The sequence below is a fragment of the Aedes aegypti genome, chromosome 3 (genome assembly GCF_002204515.2).
Source record: "Aedes aegypti strain LVP_AGWG chromosome 3, AaegL5.0 Primary Assembly, whole genome shotgun sequence".
In the NCBI taxonomy this organism is placed as follows: domain Eukaryota; kingdom Metazoa; phylum Arthropoda; class Insecta; order Diptera; family Culicidae; genus Aedes; species Aedes aegypti.
Genome location: NC_035109.1, coordinates 80,076,982 through 80,096,074, shown reverse-complemented (window position 1 = coordinate 80,096,074; position 19,093 = coordinate 80,076,982). Strand labels below are relative to the sequence as shown.

The following is a 19,093-nucleotide window of genomic DNA, read 5'->3' as shown; positions in this document are numbered from 1 at the left end:
AAAGAAATCCATGATCAAATTTTCGGATTGAGTATTTCCCCAGAAGAGAACAGCTGAAAGTATTCCGCGCTAGAAATGTTCGATCCTGTTGACAAAATATCTAGTGACACATTAAAGTCAATCTATAAAATGTCTCTCAACATCTAAACTAATCGGTAAAAGATTTTTTACGAAAATTCTTGAATAATTTTTGCTAAGAGCTTTCGAGAGTTAATGGAAATATTTGTGTGTAATAAATCTGAAGAGAAACCTTAGAAAGAACTTCAAAGACAACGTTGCAGAAACTTTTGACTTTTTTATTGAGGGATTTTCTGCCGTAGGCAGGTTCATTCCCAAAAAAATATTTGTGAGTTCTGTCTAGAATTTACGGAACGAATATTTGCTTGGTAATTCTGAAAACAAGTCTAATGAGACTCCTACAATTTCTTGGAGAAATTATCGGTAATTCCAGAATTTTCTCAACAAATTAAAAGAGTAGCGACTTGATGGAATTTTTAATCCACAATTGCAATTTATATGTAATAAGTACGTAATTTTGAAAGCATTTCAAAAGCGTTATCTGACTGAATTGTTCAAGAAATGTTACTAAGCAACCTGATAGAGATTCTTCATGAAATTATTTGGTGAGTTAAGGAAGTCTATAGAAACTCCAATAAAAAAACCTGTTGAGCATGAGCATGAGCATTGATGACCAAACAATTCGTAGTTGCTACTCCGTGATTGACCAGAATAATCGAAATTGTACAGGGAACCAACAGATGTGGCTTGGGAGTAGCATACCATCTTCAATGTACATTTTCAAGGACCTTGAAATTAGTAGTGTCAATAACGGCACCGGCCTCGTCCTTACGGTCATCGGGTAAGGGAAGGAATGTTAGTGTGGCATCCATTGTTACTAAAGACCGAGTATACCTCTGCATCTGGGGCAAGTGAAAAGTAAAGAGATGTTTTTCAAAAACTTTTTTTGAACTTTTTTCTTTTATTTTACATAAAAATAAATTTCAGCATACTGCCCACCCTAATTTGGTGGGAGTCAAACTAAAAAATATACACAACCTCATTTGTTTTAATTTAAAGTCTCTAGGATTCGAAGAATCCCAACTATGCGAAGTCCATTACCCACTTGCCCCACGGCACCCTAATAAGTACGTAATATCTGAAAGAATTTTTAAAGCATTCTCTGACTGAATTCTTCAAGAGATTTTACTAAGCAACCTGATAGAGATTCTTCAAGGAACTATTTGGTGAGATAAGGAAGTCTATAGAAACTCCAGTAAAAAATCCGTTGAATAAAATCTACAAATCCCGTGAATGATTTCCTGGTAAGGGTAAATGATTTTCTGGTAAGGGTGCACTTGAAGAATGTGCTGAAAAAGTACGGAAATAATGAACGATTAATTCCTTCAGTGGAATCTCTCAAAAGCTAGTTGAATACCCAGAAAAGCTCGTGGAAGAATCACTTATGATAGTTCACGTGAATTTTTTGATATAATTATTCAAGGATTGTTTACTGGACTATCGATTGACATACATTGATTATTTTCCCTAGAGAAAATTGAAATTTACGAATAACACTGATGTGCAGCGATATGCAACAAAATCACAAACAAATAAAATCCATTTTGTGATTTATGATCCTTCCGTAATACAAGAATTTGTTGAAATCTCTATGGGAACTATCCAAACAATTTCAGAAAGAACTTGTGGAATAGTCAGGTAAGTGTCTCTGAAACTTTTTCGAGATCCTCTAGTATTTTTGACCAATATCATAACATATGATAACATGTTGGTTATTAAAGAGACTTTAGTGACCACCCATCAAAAATAGGGACTTTTTTTAGAATTACATGACCAGCAGTCACTAATAAAAAGATTTCCTAGCCCTGTGTTTGGGCAAAATTTTAAACAAATCGTAGTGATTACACCTTTTTAATGATGTAGGATTCAGATTCTGAACAAGGAGAAATTTCAACGAAGTTTAATTCGCCGTTATTATCAGAAAAGCTTGGTGTATTCTTTATTTCTAGACGGATTATTGTGAAGTAACCTAAAAATTAAATAATAATTTTAAGTAGGTTATCGGAGCGAGCCAATAACGTTAATCGTCGCTCAATGTGTTCTATGGAAAGCTGCAATTACATGCTATAAAAAGGCTTATCTCAATCCATAGAATTTTTGAAGGCTGATGCGCTATGACGCATTACGTATGCGACTTTTAATAAAACAATGTTTGTATTCAGTTGCCACCCGTATTTCTCCTATGAGCTTTGCAGTATAACTTCGTTGGTTTTGATTAAGATATTGGATTGAATATAAATGTGAAAACTATAGGCTTATCGTGAAGTGAACTCAATCGTAAACTATTCGTTCAAAAAATTATCTAGCGACATTTAGCAGACACCCAGAATAGCTCCGAAGAAGCCATTAGATTATTCATATTCTCGGAAGTATTAACACTTAGACCAACCCGGTTTTGACTCATCGATTCCGCAAGACAGCTCATCCATCATCACACACATGGCCACACAACCCGCATCGAACGGAGGTTATCTGGATTACCAAAGAAAACGCTTGCTATCGAAGAGGGAAACAACATATGGATCAATTAGCATCTTCTGCGAGAGCGAGCCAACTCAAGAGCTAATCGCATACAACAAAGGCAAGTTGGACTTGAGCTGAAACGAAGCGAATGACTGAACCCCAAAGAGAGCACGCAGGGCATGAACTGACAGACAGTAAAATGCCAGACCCGATGGTAATAGTATACTTCCGATGACGGACGGGCGTCCCTACCGGAATGTATAACAATGATACCAAAATTAGTCACAAATAACAAATTCAGTTTCATTTTTGTTAAAAGCACTTTGAGTTGGTGGAGGAAATTATAACACAATTTAAACCAAATCAGTGTTAACAAAAACATTTGTTCTAAATTTGTTTTGATAAGGAACATAATTATAACACAATTTATTACAACTAATCTGAGAGCAACTGCTTATATATGAGTCATTCATTGCATGTTGAAATAAAGGTAGCCATAATTCTGTTATGAAAAAGTAATTTTTATTTTTGCTTATTGGTATGGTAAGCATGGTGAGTTATTTTTTTGTTCCAATTATAGCATATTTTGTTAAAAGTGTTGTTATGTCAACTACTCAGAAGTCAAAATTATAACATATTTTGATAGACAAACAGTGCTTACTAAGTACCAAATGCTGTTACAATTCTGTTGTAACCCTCTGGTCGGGTCGTACGGTCGTCGGCCGGTGGTGGATGGGGCCGCATCAGATATCCGGAAATGTATCACTAACTGACTGACTGCCTCTACCTTCCTTTTTAGTGTGAGTGTGCACTGGAACAGTGTATCTGTGTCGGAGGCCTACGTCGGAGAATGCAATCTGACTCAACGTCTCTATAATGGATTTTGCAAACGAAACAGGGCAGCCCGGCCCGATCGTGGAACGCTAAGTCTGACTAAGCAAACAATCGAGACAGGAAGAAAACCCCGAAAAGGGTGCTCCATTGCGCGAATCCGGGGCTTAAGTCTCCAGTCGACGGCGACGACGATAAGATATGAGTGTTGGGTTTGTTTAGGTTGGGAAGGGAAATTCACGTCTTGGTGGAAGCTAATTTCGTCGTAGATAAAATGTATGAGATATGGGCCACTGTGTTTCCCTGTCTTTATCATACACAGCCAAACATAAACTTCAATGTTAATTTTAACATAAAAATTAATGAATTCTTTGAGAATTTTTGGATATACTGAAAAAATCTCCTTGGAAAATCTCTCAAAAGATTCTAAAAAAATCTCCGAAAAGATTCTTGAATAATTTCCTAAGATATTCTTGTAGAATCTTCGAAGAGATTCTTAGAAAACATTCGAAGCGATTTTTAGATAATTTTCAAGGAGAACTTCAGAGCTGATTATTCCAGAATCATCTAAGAGATTCTTGAAAGTTCTTCCGAGACGTTCTTGATAAATCTCTGAAGAGATTATTGAAGAATCTCCGAACAGATTCTAGGAAATTCTTCGAAGAGATTCATGGAGAATCATTGAAAAGAATGTCCGAGAATCTCCGAAAATATTTACCAAGAGTCTTTGAATAGATTCTCCAAGAATCTTTGATCTAAGAAAAGATTCTCGAAAAATTGGAGATATTTTTGTTATCAGTAAAGAGGTTCATGAACAATCTCCAAAAACCCCTAGAGTGTTTCGGGAGAATCTCCACAGAGAATATAGGAGAGTCCCCATAGAGATTTCGGTAGAAACTCCGGGAGAATTTTCACAGAAATTCTGGAAGAATCTCCACAGAAATCTTGGGAGAATGTTTGCCGAAAATCTGGGAGAATGTTCGCAGAGATTCTTGAAGAATCTTCTCAGAGATTCTGGGAGAATCTCCTCAGAGAATCTGGGAGAATCTCCTCAGAGAATCTGGGAGAATCTCCTCAGAGATTCTGGGAGAATCTCCACAGAGATTCTGGGAGAATCTCCACAGAGATTCTGGGAGAATCTCCACAGAGATTCTGCGAGAATCTCCACAGAGATTCTGCGAGAATCTCCACAGAGATTCTGCGAGAATCTCCACAGAGATTCTGGGAGAATCTCTACAAAAAATTCTGGGAGAAAGACTACCCAAAGCTCTTAGTTAATAACTGTGGAAGTGCTAACAGGAACACTAAGCTGAGAAGCAGGCTCTGTCCCAGTTGGGACACAACATCAGAAAGAAGAAGACTATGGAATTTCTATAGATTTCGGGAGCATCTATAAAAAAAATTCTGGGATCATCTCCACAGAGATTGCGGGAAAGTTACCACATAGATTTTCGGAGAATCTTCCTGCAGAAGTTTTAGAATCTGCACCTTCTGAAAATTCCACAATGTTTTTCAATGTTCATTTGTTAAGAACCAAATCCTAGTTTTTTTTTTCGAGAATTTGATTAAAAATACAATAATTTCCTTATGCACTCTTCAAGAATCGCATTGGAGATCTCGGATAATATCTAACCATCAGTTTAGGTTATTAATAAACTTAAAAATAAAACTTCGAAAAAATCCCTGTCGGAAAATTTTACTAGATCGGGGTTTTGGAAGAATCTTATCGACTATTCAATAATTTCAGTGAAGATTTGGAAGAAATATTATTGTAGAATCTTTGAAAATCATTACATTATACAGGAAATTCATCGTCTGTAAAGTCTGTAAATATCCCAATTAGAGATTATGCAAAAGACTCATCATCAAACTTTTTGGAGATTCAACAAAAATGCCATCGGAGACCCTGCAAGAATTTCATCGATGTGTTTGAATTAATGCCATGCGAGATTTTGCTAGATTTTTTTTAGGGATTCGGAGCATCGAAAGTAGAATCATATTCAAGATTCTGTAAAAACCTCTTGGATTATTCTACGACAATCTCTTAAAGATTATGCGAAAATCTCATTTGAGTTTCTACGTGAATTTCTTTGAAAATTCATCTTGAAGATCTTTGGAGATAGTGCGATAAGCTCTTTAGAAATTCTACAATAATTTATGAAATTCTACGATGTCTTCTCCAACAATCTTTCTGGAGGCTCTCCAAGAATCTCTCTGGCGACTCTCCAAAAATCTCTCTGGTGATTTCCCAAGAATCTCTCTGAAGATTCTCCTGGAATCTCTTTGGAGATTCTCCAAGAATCTTTTTGGAGATTCTCCAAGCATCTTTTTGGAGATTCTCCAAGTATCACTTTGGAGACTCTTCATGAATCTCTTTGGAGATTCTCCAAGAATCTCTTTGGAGATTCGGAGGTTCAACTTGAATCTGTTGGTAGACTCTACACGAATCTCTCTGGAGATTCTCCATAAATCTCTTCGGAGATTCTCCATGAATCTCTTCGGAGATTCTCTTTGAATCTCTTCAAAGATTCTCTTTGAATCTCTTCGGAGATTCTTCATGAATCTTTCCGGAGATTCTTCATGAATCTGTTTAGAGTTACTTCCTGAATCTCTTCGGAGATTCCCAATAAATTTCATTGGAGATTCTAGATGATTTTTTTCCGGAGATTCTCCATGAATCTCTTCGGTGATTCTCCATGAATCTTTTAGGAGATTCTTCATGAATCTCTTCAGAGATTCTCTTTGAATCTCTTCGGAGATTCTTCATGAATCTTTCCGGAGATTCTTCATGAATCTCTTTAGAGTTACTTCCTGAATCTCTTCGGAGATTCCCAATAAATTTCTTCGGAGATTCTAGATGATTTTTTCCGGAGATTCTAGATGATTTTTTCCGGAGATTCTCTATGAACCTCTTCGGTGATTCTCCATGAATCTTTTCGGAGATTCTCCATGAATATTTTCGAAGAGTCTCTTTGAATCTCTTAGGAGATTCTTCATGAATCTCTTAGGAGATTCTTCATGAATCTCTTCAGAGTTTCTCCCTGAATCTTTTCGAAGATTCCCATTCAATTTCTTAGGAGATTCTGGATGATTTTTTTCGGAAATTTTCCATGAATCCCTTTTGTAATACTTTATGAATCTCTTCGGAGATTCTCTATAAACTTCTTCGGAGATTCTCCTTGAATCTCTTCGGAGATTCTCTATGAATCTCTTCGGAGATTCTCCTTGAATCTGCTTGGAGATTTGTCATTGATCTTTTCGAAATTTCTATTTGAACCTCTTCGGAGATTCTCCTTGTATCTCTCCGGAGATTCTCCTTGAATCTCTCAGAAGATTCTTTTTTAAATCTCTCAGGAGATTCTTCTTGAATCTCTCATGAGATTCTTCTTGAATCTTTCAGGAGATTCTTCTCTAATCTCTCAGGAGATTCTCCTTGAATTTCTTAGGAGATTCTCCTTGAATATTTTCGGAGGTCCTCCTTGAATCACTTCGGAGATTCTCCTTGAATCTCTCAGGAGATTCTTCTTGAATCTCTCAGGAGATTCTCCTTGAATTTCTCAGGAGATTCTTCTTGAATCTTTTCGGAAGTCCTCCTTGAATCACTTCGGAGATTCTAATGAACGGTAAATGAATCTATCAGAGATTCTTCATGAAGAAGATTCTCATTGAATCTCTCGGAGATTCTTCTTGAATCTTTTCGGAGATTCTCCTGGAATTTCGTTAGAGATTCTCCTTGAATTTCGTCGGAGATTCCCCTTGAATCTCGTCGGAGATTCTCCTTGAATCTCTTCCGCGATTCTCCTTGAACCTCTTCGGAGATTCTCCTTTGATCTCTCCAGAGATTCTCCGTGAATCTCTCCGGAGATTCTTCTTGAATCTCTTTGGAGATTTTCCATGAATCTTTTCGAAGATTCTCTTTGATTCTCAAAGAATCTTTATGGATATTATCTATGAATATATTTGGAGATTCTCTATGAATCTATTAAGAGAATTTCCATGAACCTATTCGGAGATTCTCCATGAATCTCTTCGGAGATTCTTCATGAATCTCTTTGGAAATTCTCCATGAACCTATTAGGAGGATCTGCATGAATCTCTTCGGAAATACTCTATGAATCTCTTCGAAAATTCTTCATGAATCTCTTCGGAGATTCTCCTTGAATTTGCTCGTAGATATGCCTTGAATCTTTTCGAAATTTCTATTTGAACCTCTTCGGAGATTCTTCTTGAATATCTTCGAAAATTCTCCTTGAATCTCTCCGGAGAACGTCCAAGAATCTCTCAGGAGATTCGCCTTGAATCTCTCAGGAGATTCTCCTTGAATCTCTCAGGAGATTCTCCTTGAATCTCTCAGGAGATTCTTCTTGAATCTCTCAGGAGATTCTCCTTGAATTTCTCAGGAGATTCTTCTTGAATCTTTTCGGAAGTCCTCCTTGAATCAATTCGGAGATTCTCCTTGAATGAATAAATGAAAAATGAACGGTAAATGAATCTATCGGAGATTCTTCATGAAGTAGATTCTCATTGAATCTCTCGGAGATTCTTCTTGAATCTTTTCGGAGATTCTCCTGGAATTTCGTTAGAGATTCTCCTTGGATTTCGTCGGAGATTCTCTTTGAATTTCGTCGGAGATTCTCCTTGAATCTCATCGGAGATTCCCCTTGAATCTTCCGAGATTCTCCTTGAGCCTCCTCGGAGATTCTCCTTTGATCCCTCCAGAGATTCTCCATCAATCTCTCCGGAGATTCTTCTTGAATCTCTTTGGAGATTTTCCATGAACCTTTTCGAAGATTATCTTTGATTCTCAAAGAATCTTTTTGGATATTCTCTATGAATATATTTGGAGATTCTCTTGAATCTATTAGAAGAATTTCCATGAACCTATTCGGAAATTATGCTTGAATCTCTTCGGAGATTCTGCATGAAGCTCTTCGGGGATTCTGCATGGATCTCTGCGGAGATTTTCCATGAATCAATTCGGAGATTATTCTTGAATCTCTAAGGATATTCTCCAAGAATCTTTTTGGAAACTCCATTAGAATCTTTTTGGAGATTTTCTAAGAATCTTTTTGGAGATTCTCCTAGAATCTCTTTAGATATTCTTCAAAAATCTCTTCGGAAACTCTTCAACAATATTATCAGAGATTTCATTTCGGAGATTCTACAACAATGTCTTCGGAGATTTTTTAAGAAGCTTTTCGGAGATTTTCTTAAAAAAGTATTTAGAGATTCTTCAAAAAATTTCAAAAAGATCTTCGCAATTATTCAACAATCTTTCCGAACATTCTCCAAGCATCTTTTCAGAGATTCTCCATGAATCTTTCTATAGATTCTCCAAGAATCTCTCCCAAGATAATCGAAGAATCTCTACGGAGATTTAATTAGAATATCATGAGAAATTTTCCTAGATCCTCTATAAAGATCATTCTTTCCAGATATTCTCCAAGAGTCTCTTCAAAGATTTTCCAAGGATCTATTCGGAGTTAATCTATTTGAGGTTCCAGCAAACATCTTTACGGAGATTTAGCAAGATTGTTTTGTAGATTCTAATCCACAGATGTTTAAGGAGATTAAGCAAAAATCTCTTTGGAGATTTGGCAAAAAAAAAAAATTGGAGATTTTTAAAAGCATTTTTTAGGAAAATCCGCAATAATTTCAATTGTATGGAGCTTCAGCAAAAATCTCTTCAGAGATTTAGCAAGAATTTATTTGGTGATTCAATGAGAATCTTTTTGGAGATTCAGCAACGATCTCAATGTAGATTCGGCAAGAATTTCTTTGAAGGTTCTGGGTTCGGCGACTTTCCAAGAATCTCATCGGAAATTCTACAAGAATCTTCGGAGATACTGCTAGAATCTTTTCAGGGTTCTACAAGATTCACATGAGAGATTATTAGAATATTTTGTTAAGTCAGCCTTCATCTGAAACATGCAATAAGCTCCCTGAATGTATATGAAATTTTTCATGTGACAGAATCTCAGAGAGATTCTATGAACATAATAACAAATTCCATCGAACATCCAAAAAATTGTCCTTGAAGTTTCAGTCAGATTCTGTCCGGTAAACCCTAATCAATATCATAGGAAATTTGTCATAAATTTTATCCAAGATTCGGGAGAAATACTTTTAGATATCCGTCAAGAATTTCTTTAGAGCCTTTGAGCAATCTAATTAGAAGTTCTGAAAGAACCTCCCTGAAAATTCTGCATGGATCTTATCCAAGATTTGCAAGAATACTGAATACTGTACTAATCTTTTTGAAGCTGGGGTGTAACCTCAATTTTTACCTGTTCTACGATACTGAAGATTGATAGTTTGGCGAATTTACAATCTAATAGAAAATATAAATGACTGAAATCAATTATTTGGATCATTTCATGTCCACTAGATGCGCATTTGTTGTTAAAATTTATAAATTTCTACTCATGTAACAGGTAGATTTGAGGTTAAGGAATTGCCACTGCTTTGAAGGTAGTGGAAAAAATATTATCGTTCTTATTGCTCGTTCTGCAATAATTTGACTGTTTTTTTTTTGCAATATTATCATTAAAAACCTGCAAAAAGCGTATTGTAGAATCTGATAGAATATTTTTTATGAGATTCAATATTAGAAAAATTAGAATCTTATTGGGGATTTCACCAAAGATTTCTCCATAAATTTGGTAAGAACATTTTTAGATATCCAACAAAATTCCACTAGAAACTAAAGATACGAGATACTCAAAAAATATCATTGAATTATTGAAAAATATTATAAAAAAATCGATAGGAATTCTGGAATCCAGCAATAAATTCAACATTTGAAGTTTTGTACTGGGTAATCGCAACATATTGTTAACCATTATTGACATTTAATACAAATATTTTGAATAAACATATTCAAAAAATCAAACAATATGAAACAATTTTTCAGCCTCACGTACGGAAACGCCAATTCCCACCCATCATTAGGCAATCAGTTTTTTATTCGAGCGCCGATACACAAGATTGAGAGCCGAGCACTCGAAAAAAGCGAGTAATTTTTCAGATTTCAACCGATTCTTATCGCAAAAAATGCACAAATAGACGCACTATCAAAGTGGGGCGGCGTCCGCTTCTTGATAACAGCACCGATTGCTCAATTTTCAGAATCGAAATGAACGAAAAAGAAATTGACTCACCTTAGGCAGTTCCCGTGGCCGCGGCCGCAGGATGATCCCGTCGTTCTCGATGTAATCCGGCACGTCCTTCCGGTCGCTGAAGTTGAACACCATCGTGTTGGCCTCGATGGGTGGCGGCGGGGCCTTCACTTTCTTCTTCGTTGGCACCAGCCCTGCCAGCGGACTGGCCACTGCTCCGACAGCAGCGGCATTTTCGCTCTGGGCCGCCGACGACGACTTCTGAGCGCCCCACTTGGCCATGAAGAAGTCACCGCCGCCGCTGTTGGTGCTGACGTCACCAGTTTTTCCCAGCACTGCACCGACACTACCGACACTATTATTATTATTATTGGGGGCTGAGGCGGCGGCAGCAGCACCACTATTGAGGCTTTCTTCACTCCTGACCAAATTGATCTGATTCTTCTCGATTTCCCGGGCGGTTAGATTCACCGTTTTCGACACGTCACTTCCGGCAGGGGACACACTCACATTGGGCGGCGCCGAAGCGACCGAATCATTTATCACCACTTTGCTTCCATTGCTGATATTATTAGTATTGACATTGCTGTTGCTACTGTGGACACTATTGGAACTATGCGTGACACTACCGATATTGCTATTGTTGGTGTTGTTCGGCTTAAGGCCATTGGCGGACGCGAGACTTTCACGTGACAGTGGCACAGGCGGTTTGTGAGCCACGACGACGGTAGCTGGCACTGTGATCGGCGATGACGACGTCGACGAGGAATTCGAATGATGATCGTCCACGTTCAGTTTCTTGTTGGAGAGCAACTTGGCACCGGCGCCGAGCGACGGCAGGTGGGATTTGTTCTGCTGGGATTGACCGTTGAAGCGGAACTGCGTCGTAACGCCCGCTCTGGAAATGTTGTCCATGGCAGTGCGGGACACTTTTTTGACTTCGGGGGAATCGAACTCGTCGCTGTCGTTGAAGTCGTCGTCTTCGTCGCCTTCCGTCGCCGGTTGAAGGTCATCCGATTGATCGTCGGAGGAATCGTTGTCGCGATCGCTGTGATTTATCGAGTACTCGTTCTGTTGGTCCTCCGGATCGTCCGGGTCCTCTTCATCGCTGGTGGCGTACTGAAGCACCGGGGGCTGCCTGGGGGGGACTTGCGGTGGTAAATCTTGCGGCGTGGAAGAACGGGTGCTCGTAGGGGTAGAGGTCGCGATGTTTAGATTGTTGAGTTTGCTCACAAGAGTCGGAATCGATGGTGAGTCGATGAATGTGAGAACCGTACTGTTTGGTGTGTTGTTTTGCATACAGGCGGCAGCTGCTGCGACTCGAGGACTCTCCGGGCGATTTGTCGTCGTTGTCGTCGTAGTACTAGAAGTGACTTTGTGTTGAGCGACGGCAGTGTTGTTTGGCGATAAGGCGGGTGATTCATACTTGAGACGGTAGGATTGCGATTCTGTTACGCGCACAGATAGCGGTGTCGATGTGTTGCTATTATTATGATTGGCGGTTGGCGTTTGAACGTTCTTGAGGTTGTTGGTTGTTTCCAGATTGTTGCGGATCACGCCAATGTCCAGCTTCGGGAGGATTGGCTTCTCTTTGAGACCGTTGGTGGCGACCGGAGCTCCATTCGATTTGGGACTAGTAGAACGTGGTATGATATTTGGTTTCTTGGGACTGAGCGGCGGTTTGGGATGGGTGATTGGCGGTTTGTCCTGAGAAATGATCGATTTGTAGCAAGCTACTTTGGCAGCAACTTCACCGGCAGCACCGTTAGTTCTGGCAACGGGTCGTCCTCTACGATTGGCGTTGGCTTCGAAAATTTTCATCGTCTGCCGAACGACATCCGGCGGAGGACGTTCGTCCGCATCGATGAACGAGGTCAGCCGTTTGGGTTTGGGATCACCTTTCTCCCGACCGTTGATGATCTTTTCCTCGATCGTGACACAATCCGTTATCAGTTCAGCCTTGTTCATCGCCACCGATTGACAGTTGTTGGCGTTGCCGTTGGTCGTCCCGTTGGTACAGCTAATCTCATCCAGAATGATCACATTGCTATCGTTGCTACTGTAGAGATTTTCCTTCTGTATATCGCGCTCCCAGGCTTTATGATCGTAGCGCACCAGCGCCTCAACTGATCGGGCCCGTTTTAGCGAATCAGCACCACGCTGCTTATTGTACCGATTGTACTCGTTCTTCTTCTCCGTCTGTCGGCCACTTCGCGTATAACTGTTCTGCACGCTCTTCTGGAACGTCGAGATGTACTCGTCTGGAGTTTTTGCTTTCGGTGTTGCCATGTTCATCTGGTTCGTAATTTGGCCAAATTTCCCATTCTGGCTCTGCTGCAAATAGCCTTTATCCTGCGACGACTGATGGTGATGGTGATGATCCTTGGACTCGATTGATTGCTCCCGTTCACTAAGATCTTCACCCTCTTCGTCCAACAGATTGTTCAAACTGGTGGCCCTACGCATGTTATTCAACGAAGGCCTCTGCTTATTCGCGGATTGCCTCAATGCAAGGCTCAAATAACGACAACGTAACTTTGACACTATTCCCGGACCATACTTTAGTTCTTCGGACGAGTCCACGTCAACAGTGGTCCCCTCGTCTCCGGGCCCCCCAAATCTTGGATTCTTCTCGTAACAAATCTCTTCAGCACTCGCTGCAACCATTTTGGGGCTGCTGCTGCTGCTCGAAGCACTTGAAGTGTTTTTTTTCGATTTCCAACCAATCTCACCGGAGCTACTATAACTGTTGCTGGTTTCACCTGAAGAAGCTGGTCGCGTTAGCTCACAATCAACACTGGCACTACTAGCACTAATACCATTACCACCGGAGGTGGCGGCATACTTTCCCACTGGACCACCACTCGACGCACCAACGCTGTTATTACTGCTATGAAGATGACTTAACGATCGGCTAGTACTACTGGGGCAGCTGGTGCTCTCCGGACCGTCATTGGAATGTGACTGCTGCTGAGGAGTAACGTGCAACGGCACTTCGGCTGCTCGAGTGGCCACACTGCTCGGGCTGGTATTGGTGCTTCCACCTACCAGCGTAGACTTTACCAACACTTGCGACGGTGAAGTTGCTGGATGTTCATTCACTGGCGAATGACCTACGAATACCGGGGCCCCAAAGAGGGACGACGTTGGAGTGGTAGCTGCGGTGGGCGAAGCAGGTGAATCACCATTATTATTGTTATTATTACTATTACCACTATTACTACTACTACTGCTAGGGGTAGGACTAGTTGCGGGCGCTGTTGATGGTACACTGGTGGTGATGGTTGGACAACTAGTTTCTGCCACGGTGGACGGTGCTGCCACTACCGATGGATCTGTGCATTTTTTTTGGGATTTTGGATGAGGTGCGCAATTTGGATTGACGAGGTGCAGCAATGTACAGAAATGCGCGGGGGAGATAGAGAAGAAACAGAGAAAGAGAAACATACAGTTAGTCACAGTCACACAAAAGCATACACATCCCTCGATCCCATTCCCAGCAGGCAGGTAACGAAACCAAGAAAACAAAACACTGATAACAGAATACAACCCTGACACTGACACAGAGCCCAAGCAGGGCTCGGGGGAGTTCATTCGAAGCAAAGTCACTTCGAGGTACCCGCACCAAGGCACAGTCGAACGAGTGTTTGCTCTGTGTGGTGTCGGTCTCGTGCGTTCAGTCAACAAGTCACTAAGCGTGAGTGGTGCTCAATTTGTGCGGAGCGTGTCACAGATGCAGTACGATAATGGGTCTAGGCATACGAAAATATTAAATTGATATGTCTAGCACGCAGATCATATTTGTATATATAAATTTGATATTGTCTATTGAATCTTTGAAACGATTGTCATTCACTATCAACACAAATATTCCTAGAACAGCTTCAAGCAAGACAGCTTCCCTAGACCATCAGTTTCAAATACAGACATTTATTTTTTTTTTTCAAAAGTTAAAATTACATACTTTCAATTCAGCAAAGAATTTTATCTATGTTTTAGATTTCTTCACAGAATTATTCAAGAATTCCTCCAGGAAATTACAAACACATAAATTGCTTTGTAATTCCACCAAAAATACAAACTACAATTAGTTACTATAGCGTTATTTTTTTTTCAAGATACTCCTCTTCAATTTAATACAAGGACTTTTTGAAAATTATATGAGAATACTCCTGAAAATTTCTCCAAATCCTTGCTTGTGTGGAATATATCCATGTTTGCAATTGTTTGTACTTCCAGCAACAGTGTCTTACCGATTTTGGCTACAAGGCGTAATTTTTATTTTTGCCAAATTTTAAAGAGAATTTTAAAAGGCACATGTTTTTATCATTGTAATCACTTAAAAATTTCAGAAAACACTTGGTTTTTATCATTGAATGTTTCAGAAACTGCAAAATGCAACTACTAAAAATGATGTGGAAAACTTCTGGTAGCCATCTTCAGTTCAATTTTTGACCTAAGAGCAGCATGTACTGAGTACAAAATCCAAGCGTGGCATTTCTTGCAGCGGCCATTTGCGTTCTCGAGTGCAAATAACAGCTTTAAAGTAAGACCTTATTGAAAGTAGCTTGTCTCGCATATAAGTGCCGATAAGGATTGATTCTGGTGCGAGATTTTTTCGACTTTCTTGAACATACATAGAGTGCAGTTTTGGTCATAACACGATACCCTTATGCAATAATAATGAAGAAAGTTCTTACACGAAAATAGTGCAGGTTGTGCAGGTTTTCTTTAATTATTATGCTAAAATCCTAGCTGAAATGAAATGTCACGAATGAAAAAAAAAGAAGAGTTGAAAAATATCCATAAAACATTTACTGCAAAACCCGTGTACAAACAACACGCTTATTATTTTCTTCGGGATTTTGACAATTTTTCAATACTTTTTCTCTAAGCAGATATATATTTCATGACAAGCATTATGTTCGTTTGCTGATGTTAGTTTACAAGCGTCATTTTTTGTCAAGAATCATTTCGATTTTCTAACGAGCACACTTCGTTATCGACTATTTTTGAGGTGAACTATGCGTGTGCATTCGACTTTTGAGTATTCATGAATCCATTGGATTTTTGGATAGGCGGCAGATACCCAAGTAACCAAATAGCACTTTAATTCGCCATGCGTGCCAATACAGTGCTATAATACAGCTGACATGCCCTATATTAGCCGTATAATAGCCCTATAACGCCAAAAAGGCGAATTAATAGGGTAGTGGTTACTTGGGCTCCCCTGTAAGCTTTATAGACAAGCTACTGAGAGTTCCAATAGAATCCAGTAAGCATTGAAGTATTAAACAGCATATTTTTTAGCGAAAAATAATAAATTTTGGAGAAAGAAAATATCTTGAAAATCTTTATAATAAAAATCTGTTGCTATGCCTTGATATACGTTCTGTATAGTTTCTGAAGTTGTACAAATTCTTAAAAAAAAAGAATGTGAAATTGATAAATAAATTCTGTTTGAAAAACTTTACTGTGAAAATTAGCGGCCTCAAGTATGGATAAAATATTAGACTGTATTTCTGCTGAATTTGCGGTATCAGCTATGTTTATAGAACTTTGAACATCGATTTACAAGCAAAAAGACGTCACACACTCATCATTGTCTATCGTCCACCTCATCATCGTATATCAACGGTCGATTCAAATATTTGGTAGATATTCAATCCACCACCCGCAGCACTTGCATCGTTTTCTTTCGTGTTTGACGTTTACACACTACCGCCATCTGTTGGCCCATCGGCCAAGCATTCCGATTTTAGCATTGGGCGCACATGTCGTCGTGATAATGATTTTGATCGCAATTTGTTCTAAGAGTTACGTCACAGACAAACAGACGTCACACTCTCATCATTGTCCATCGACCACCTTTTTAACGGTCGATTCAAAAATATGGTAGGTGGCCAATCTGCCACCTGCAGCGCTCGCATCGTTTTTGTTCGCGTTTGACGTTTGCACACTACCGCCATCTGTTGGCCCGTCGGCCAAATACAATAATTTTAGCATTGGACGCACATATCCTCGTGACTATGATTTTGATCAAGATTTGTTCTAAGTGTTACGTCTGTTTGTCTGTGGTTACGTATTGTCTGTGATGGATTATTCTATGAGTCGCTGTTCCTTTATAAAGTTCCTAAAGTGGCAACAATTTTAAATGTGTTACCAAACACGGGAAGGCACTGTATACCTCCACAGATTTTCGCAGAGGTTTAAACAGAGATTAATTAGACTTTTTCGTAGGGCGTCCTCTGAGAACTTGACTAGTAAATCCACAAGGAACGCCTCAAGGAATCTCAAGACTTTCAGAATATGGAATTCCCAGAAGATACTCTGAAAACCCACGTAAAAAAAACGAAAGCAGATCTTAGGATCAATTCATATAGGCATTTCTGGAGGAACTCTTCCAAGAATCAATAGAAAATAAAATCACTACGATGTCTTGAAATAGTTTCAGACGATATCTTGGTAAGAATCTTTGGATGAATCTATTGAAGAGTTTTAGCAGAATTTGCTAAAGTATTCCTCGAGGATTTTTTGGCGAAATTTCTGATAAGGAAACGCTGGAAGAAATAAAAAATCCAAAATCAGAACTTCTTCTTCATTTTCTTAAAATTACGTCCCACTGGGACCGAGTCTACTTCCCCAACACTCGGCTAAGGAGGGCCTTCATGAGTTTCGTAGAGTAAAATTTCTATTGAATGGAATTCGAAGAGCATTTATGCAAACCAAAAGGTTGTTTAGACTTAATTTAAGCTCAAATGATTTAATTGGCTCAGAACATGCTTGGTAATAAAACGAACGGTGAGGAAAGTAAAACAACCATCTACAACGCGCTTGCGACCTATCTTAGCCTTATGGTAACAACCGGACTTAATTTAGCTAAAATTTACACGCAGTGAACTGGACTATCGAAATTCATATTTTAGCCTTATGAAAGATGGAACGTTTATTGCAATACGAACGCTTTTAGCATCTGAATCTTCGGTTTCTTCATTTTTTTTATTATTTTAAATCTTCTGATTCTTCTGAATCTTTTGATTCTTCCGATTCTTCTGATTCTTCTGGTTCTTCCGATTCTGCAGATTTTTCTGATTATGGTGATTCTTCTGATTCTGGTGCTTCTGATGCTTCTAATTCTTCTGATGCTTCTGATTATTCTAATTGATCTGACTCTTTTTGTTTTTGAATCTTCTGAATCTTCCGATTCTTCTGACTCTTCTGTTTATTTTTCGGTTCTTATGATTCTTCTGGTGCTTCTAATTCGTCTGATGCTTCTGATTCTTCTAATTCATCTGACTCTTTTAATTCTTTTGATTTTTCTGATTTTTCTGATTCCTTGAAATCTTCTAATTCTTCTGATACTTCTGATTCTTCTGGTTCTTATAATTTTTTTGATTCTTCGGATTCTACTGAATCCACAACGATGGGATTGATTCAGAACCTGCTTGGAAATAAAATTAACGGTTACCATCGAAATGAATCGTGCTAGTGACCTTCCTTAGCCTTGTGTTAACATCCGGACTGAATTTAGCTTAACTTTACATGCAGTGAACTGGACTATTATAATTCACACTTTTTTCTTATGAAAGATGGAACATTCATTGCAATACGTACGCTTTTATCATCTGAATCATCTGATTCTTATTATTCTTCTGAATTTTCTGATTCTTCAGGTTCTTCTGATTCTTCCGATTCTTCTGATTCTTCTGAATTTTCTGATTCTTCCGATTCAGATTCTACTGATTTTTTTATTTTTCTGATTCTTCTGTTTTTTTTTTGAATCATCTGATTTTTTTGTTCTTCTGATTCTACTGATTCTTCTGATCCTTCCAATTCTTCTAATTCTACTGAATCTTCTGATTCAACTGAATATTCTGATTCTACTGAATCGTCTGATTCTAATGAATCATCCATTCTTCTGAATTTTGATGTATTGGACTAGTTTTAGAACACATCTTTGTAAGAATCCTCGGATGAATCTATAAGGCATTTGAAGCAGAAAGGCTCGAAATAATCACTAAAAGAATTTCTAGAGGAATCCCTGATAAGATTGCTGAAGGAAACTCTGAAGGAATTCTTGAAAAATCCTGAATAAATTTAACTTCTCCTTCTTCTTGACATTACGTCCCCATGGGTACTTCTGAGCTACTCGGCTAAGAAAAGCCTCCATTAGTTTATCCGTAGAGTAAAATTTTTGTTGAATGGAAGCCGTAAATTTGTTTCTTTTCAAATCCCCGGAAGGTCGTTTAGAACTTATATGAACTAAAAGTTTGTCTAGGCTTACACACTTAAAATAAATCGCAGTATCCTGTAAAATAAATCACCGAAATTGAACTGTAAACAACAAAATTACAGATTTTCCTGTGAAATCTACTATTTTACCGACAAAATCCGTGAAATTAACTATTTTACCGGAAAAAATCCGTGAAATCTATTATTTTACCGGAAAAAATCCGTGAAACAAACAATTTTACTGTAACCCTGTCAAATACTAACGAACAGTTCGGTAACAGCATTATTTTCACCGAACTTCTGTGAAATCGTGTGACAGTCGCTCTGGCAGGCATGAGCTTTCTTTTGTTGCAGTTCTTGCACACCACTAA

At 38.8% G+C, this 19,093-nt stretch overlaps 1 protein-coding gene across 7 annotated transcripts in view; it reads right to left on the bottom strand.

Moving 5' to 3' along the window:
- LOC5578022 (transcription factor mef2A) overlaps window positions 1-19,093 on the bottom strand; it is a 342,757-nt gene that overhangs the window by 260,127 nt on the left and 63,537 nt on the right. For 6 of the 7 annotated variants that reach the window (XM_021848872.1, XM_021848874.1, XM_021848873.1 and 3 more), the window contains one exon: window positions 10,533-13,825. In XM_021848872.1, coding sequence (XP_021704564.1) covers window positions 10,533-13,825 — 3,293 coding nt within the window. The remainder of the gene's footprint in view (window positions 1-10,532; window positions 13,826-19,093) is intronic. The other variant, XM_021848877.1, reaches the window with a different exon arrangement.